Genomic DNA, 6221 nt, shown 5'->3' with positions numbered 1-6221 from the left:
AGGGTCACCACGGGCTTCCTTCGCATCGACCGTCGTTCCCAGCTTCAATCACTGAGGACCCAGTTCTTGCTGTCCCTCTCATTTCCCTCGACAGCCCCCTTTCCTTTTCCTCGGGCTTCTTGTCCCTCCCCCAGCCCCGGCTCCACGTCCCCGGGGAGATCAAAGAGTGACAGGGTGGCTACCGCCCAGAGCATTTTCCAGCTCCCCCTCCTGGCTGGGCTGAGTCGAGCGGGCTGAGGAGACAGGAGGTCTGGGTTGGGGCGCATGGCTTCGGGGACCCGAGGCTTATGGAAGAGGTGTCGGAAGCCGTGTTGAATACATTAGAAAAACAGAATTCCCTTTGTGCTAGTTAGTGTGTGTCCCTCCGTCTGGGGCTTTGCCACACATTCTTGAAAGCCATTGTTGGCACTGGGGTCTGGAAGGTTGGGAGCGGACCCGACCGTGTAAGCGCTTCCCTGGGACTGAATTGACCCTAGAGTCAGTAGAGGGAAAAGTCACCCTCGGGGGGGCCTCCAGAGCAAAGGAGGGGGAACGGCTGCCGGCCAATCGGGAGGCGGGGCCGGGACAGGCTTCTCCTCCTCGCTGCTGAGCTGCGGAACCGTGCAAAGTTGGGAGCCTCAGTCGCTGGCCCGGCGGGAGAGCAGCGGCGGCGGCGGCGGCGAGGGCGGCGGGACTCGGGCCCTCGGCGCCGCAGGCTCGGAGCTGCCCCGGGGCATGGACCCCGCGCGCTGCCCGCACCCCCTCACTCGCCGCCCGGGGCCCGCGGGCAGATAGCAGTCTCGGAGGAAGTCGCGTCCAGACAAAAGCTGCGGCATCCTTGCCCTGCCCAGCCCCTGGAGGGATTCGAGTTTGGTGCCCGTCTGGGTCCGATTCTCAGCGCCAAACTTTTTGCTCCTTCAGGGACTGAGAGAGTCTGATCAGTTTCTCTGCGAGGAAAACGTCCGCCTGTTGTTGAGAAGGGCTAAGCACAGCGCTTAGGCGCTCAGGAAAAACCAAACCAAACAAAACACACAGAAAAAAAAAAAAAAGAAAGAAAGAAAGAAAAAGGAAAAAAGAAAATGATTTCCTGGGAAGTTGTCCACACACTATTCCTGTTTGCTCATCTTTTTTCTTCCCTAGCTCAAGATCCGAGCCCCCAGGCAGAGATCAGGGCTGAGGACATTCCCGAGGGGGCCTCCACCTTGGCTTTTGTGTTTGATGTGACGGGTTCCATGTATGATGATTTAGTTCAGGTTATTGAAGGGGCTTCCAAAATTCTGGAGACGTCTTTGAAAAGACCTAAGAGACCTCTTTTCAACTTTGCTCTGGTGCCTTTCCATGATCCAGGTAAGGGAAATACTTAATTCTTTCTATTTGCTGTGTCTCATGATTACATTATTTCTTATGCTGTGAAATTGTTTTATTGTCTGGAAGTTTCAAAATCATTTAAAGAAATGTGCAGCTGAATACAGTTATAAGAAAGAATTGCTCTCTGGCGTCTGGGTTTGCACTGTGATACTTACTTAAGTCCCAGCCCTGGAGTAGATGGCTTGCTTTGGGGGCTTGTACCAGTGGGCTTAAGGAAAACCAGAACCAAGAGTCTTGTCTCCAGCCGTGACATCAAAATCAGAGTCAACCGAGCTTTATTTTAGAACTAAAACATGCTTAATTATGAAGGCAGACTTGGACACGAGTTTATGGCAGCAAAGCTTTAAGAGCTAACATCCAGGTTGAAAGCACATTTACGCCTCTAACGTAACAGAGGCGGAAAACCTGTTGTGTGAGACCCAAGGAAGACTGTAAGTAATACCTGCTCCTGGAACTGAAAGTATGAAAAGGAAAAGAGAAAATCCATTCATTTCATAACTGAATCTGTTCATCTTTGCACCAGGTGATCATTTGTTAGGTTCAGGAATGGGTTTAAACATTGTGTTCATGTCTCATGCAGTAGAAATGTATGTAATTCAGTATGTCTGTGCTTCTCAAAGGTAGTTGAGGTGAAATAACTTTATATTTTGCCCTACAGCCAGCTGCGCTGTAATATGATCCTATTTACTTTTTGCAGTTTCTCTTTAAAGTAACACCACTCTCTGTGAGGCTTGTGGGAGCCCTCCTTGTCATCTCTGAGGGGAGCATTGCAGGGCTTGCTAGCTAATGTCCACCTGAGTTTCATTAGCACAAGTTGCTGCCAGGTTGAAGAAATAAAGCAGTGATTTCCTAGAAGCCCTCCCCCACTGTTTGCCCACATTCTTCCTGCTTTAGAAATTCTCCCTTCACTAGAAGACCTTGATACACCACCCTCTTCACAATGATAGCAGGATAGTGAGAATCTCAGATTCTTTCCTTGTGCATTTGGCAAAGATACTGAATTCAAGTTATTGCTAAGGATTAAATGTGCTAGGTTTAGGTTCTTTAAAAAAAAAAAAGGCACTGGGAGAAGTTAGAGGGAAATTGGATTTCCATGTTCTTCAAATGATGAAAACAATAACCTATCCTGCTCTTCTGGGATACAGGTATTTATTAGTAATTTCTACACTTAATTAACATGAAATGTTCTTTATATTTGAATAATGAATTGAATGGTTGTTTACTGTCGTCGTAAGACGACTTGTACGTGGTGATGTTTCAATTTATTAAATGTCAAGATGCCAATTGTGATGAAGTTTGAGGCTTTTGTTACTTTGGAGTAGTCTATGTTTTTTTCTATAGGGTTGACTCTGGTTGACTAACAGAAGGAAAAATTGTTTTCTCTAATTAATGCCACAATTTGCTTTTCCCCCAAAACGCTTGTGAAATCATGTTGCTTTAAACAGAACACAGAATTTACCTCATGTCATAAATGGAAGCTGAACTATTATGATATTTGGAAGGGATGTGAAACATTTTGGGAATGAATGGTATTGTGATGTGCTGCCTTCCAGTTGTTACCCAATGGGAAAGTTTGCACATGGCTGTAGTTGACTTTCCCATACTTTAGCCATCATGATGTGAAGTGGGGGAAACTTGGCATGCTAATAACAGATGACTAATAATTTAGAGTTTTTAAAAATTAAATTATATGAGAAAATGGTTAACTGATATAAATTGGTTTCATAAAATTAATGGTACATATAATTTAATAAAATTGTTATTATGTACATAGGAAAAATGGGAAGTTGTGACTTAATATGCCTTTATTTACAAAATATTCATTGCAAAATTTCACAAAATGTTCTATGTTGGGCACCTCTTCTATACACACGAAGTCTTCGTTCCCATTCATGGCCAACACATTCCAAGATGTCTGTTTGCCTATATATGGCGACTTTTGGGACACCCTGTATTTCTATTGTGATTCAAAATAAAAAGAAATGGCCAAATGTTTATGCTATCAAGACTACTTAAAATATTTTTGGCTAGAGAGAAACAGAAATTAGAATATACTCTTAACTTAAAGTTAGTATTCACTCTACCAGCTTGTAGTAGTGTATTTGTGTGACATTTTCTGTGTGTATGTATGTGTGTATGTGTATGTGTGTGTAACCATTGAGTTTTTGATTCCTTGTAGTTCTGACTGATGAGCAGCTTGGAATGATAGAAGAACCTGGCATAGAATGGCTGTTTTATTGAGTGACATTAGAAAAGTCAATTTACCTTTTGAATTTTTGTTTCCTTAACTGTAAAATGAAAGAACTGGATTTGAACATCTTCAGAGTCACTTCTAATTGTGACATTGTATAACTCTGTGTTTTACATCTGGTTGTTTTCATAGTCCCCAACACATAGTCCTATGGTTGTGTGATACAACTGACCAGGAATGAAATAATATTTAATATAACAATTATATTAAACCTTGAATGCTTATGGCCCTTTGATATCTACCATCACCTTTAGCTAGATTAAATAATGGATAAATTCTGGGATATAGTCCAAGGCTTTTGACAGAAAACCTTTAGAATTTTGCAGATGATGGCTCTGGAGCCCTACATTACAGTTTGGAGCAAGGTGTGTTTTTGCAGGAGGGGGGAAATTTAAAACACGTGGAAACTTAGACATAGAAGAGGAAGGATGTCTACCGAGTTGAAAATGAGATGATAGAACTGTTCAGAATATGTGCATATAGGAAGCATTGTGCTGGAGAACTATGGGGTAGGAATGCCAGAGAGGACCAGGGACATGGAAAGGCAAGTCAACCCTTTGCCTTTGATGTTAACTATGGTTAAGATGAGTTTTCCACCCACCTTGTAGTCATTTTTCACAGCTTTATTTGAAATGTAATTCCCTCACCGTACAGTTCATCCATTTAAAATGTATAATTTGATATTCTACAGATACCATACTCAATTTTAGAACATTTTTATGACCTCAAAAAGTACTTATCCTTTAGTCATCAATCTCCTATCCTTCTATCATCCTCCTCCCAGTCCTAAGCGAAAACAAATCTATTTTTCTGTCTCCATAGATTTTGTTCTGGATTTTCACATAAGCGGAATAATATATATTGGTTTTCTGTGACTTGGCTTCTTTTGCTTCAGTATAATGTTTACACAATTCATTCATGTTATAGCATGTATCAGTATTTCATAGCCAAATAATGTCCCATTGTATGATCAACTACATGTTGTTTCTCCATTAGTCTTTGATGGATACTTGGGTGGTTTCTACCTTTTGAAACATTATTATGAATAATGCTGCTATAAATTTTCATGTATAAGTTTCTGTGTGGACATAGGTTTTTATTTTCTCTTGGGTGTATACCTAGAAATGGAATGACTGGTTCAGGGTAACCTTATGTTTAATTGTTTGAAAAAATGCCAAGCTGTTTTCCAAAAAAGACACACTAGTTTACATTCCCACCAGAATTCCAGTTTCTTCACATCCTCACCAACACCTTATTATCAAAACTTTTTATTTTTACTTGTGGATTTTTGGTGTGATTTTTATCTAGCATTCCTGTCTTCCCCAGAACACAACCTTATGGGGGACTGATGGTCTCTGTGTAACGATAGCTCCCTTTATGACTCTGTCATTTCCCCTCCTCACTCTGAGATAGAAGGAGAGAGAACAGCGAAGTCTGTTTGGATGAGTTGCTTTACAAGAAGAAAAGTTGTCTTCCTTCTTATGTTTCACAATTGTGTCTCCTCTTTCTTCCCCGGATATCTTAGCCTTCATTCCTTCATTCATTCATTCACTCTTCTATTAAGTTTCAGTCATTGCTTCACACAAAAAGGACTAAAGCAGAAAAAATCTCTTGTTTTGCATTCTGTTGGGGGCGGGCACAGGCAATAAAGAAAATGATTAAAAGACATGTGGGTATGTTTGATGTTGATACTTGCTGGGGAGAAAATGAAAAGCAAGAAAAGGGCACAGGGACGCCCCCAACTGAAAAAGTCAGATTTGAGCAAAGACTTGAAGGAGGAAGCTATGAGGGTATCTGGGGGAAAGAGTGTTACAGGTGAAGGAACAATAAATGAAAAGCTGTTATGGCAAGAGCATCCTGACAAGTTCAAGGAACAGTGAGAAGACCAGAGTCGTCTTACATACAGCCAGGGGGGCAGTGCAGGAAAGGTCTTGTAGGCCACTGTGACTTTGACTTTTATACTGAGGGACATGGGGAACCATTTAATGTTTTGAACAGAGTAGTGACATGATCTGGCTTATGCTTTCACATACTCAGTTGGTTGTTTAAGAATAATCAAAGACAGAGGAAGGGCAGAAACAGAGAATAGACATGAGGCTATGATAAAATATCAGCAAAGGTGGTGGTCTATCTTGTGTGAAGTTGGTGGCTGTGGAAGTTTTGGGAAATGGTTGGAATTTTAGTATATTTTGAAGATAAAACCAGAAGGATTTAATGATGGACTGGATGTAAAGACTTTGGAAGATAAAGATGACAAGGCAGGTTTTCAGGATTTGGCCTGAGTGAGGCATGATTTCCATATGGTTTGTCTCCACCAAAACTCATGTTGAAATTTGATCCTAAATGTGGCAGTGTTGGGAAATGGGGCCTAGTGGGAGCTGTTTGGCTCTTGGGGACAGATCCCTCATGAATACATCAGTGCCCTCCCTTGATGATGAATTCTTGCTCTTGCAAAGTGTATTAGTTCCCATGTGAGTAGGTTGTTAAAATCCAGGTCTGGCTTCCTGGGTTTCTCTTTCTTGTCATGTGCTTTCTTTGCACACACCTAGCCCCTCTTTCCATTCTCACCATGAGGAGAAGCAGCATGAGGCCCTCACCAGATGCAGCCACCCAATCTTGAACC

The 6221-nt window shown here is 42.1% G+C and overlaps 1 protein-coding gene across 1 annotated transcript in view; it reads left to right on the top strand.

Moving 5' to 3' along the window:
• The first annotated feature begins 1058 nt into the window (after nucleotides 1–1058).
• HMCN1 (hemicentin 1) overlaps nucleotides 1059–6221 on the top strand; it is a 440557-nt gene continuing 435394 nt past the window's right edge. Inside the window, 1 exon segment of the mRNA XM_003785789.2 lies at nucleotides 1059–1326. Coding sequence (XP_003785837.1) covers nucleotides 1059–1326 — 268 coding nt within the window.

Source organism: Otolemur garnettii, unplaced genomic scaffold (genome assembly GCF_000181295.1).
Source record: "Otolemur garnettii isolate 467f Iridium unplaced genomic scaffold, OtoGar3 scaffold00016, whole genome shotgun sequence".
Classification (NCBI taxonomy): Eukaryota; Metazoa; Chordata; class Mammalia; order Primates; family Galagidae; genus Otolemur; species Otolemur garnettii.
This window is presented reverse-complemented; position numbering and strand designations above follow the sequence as displayed.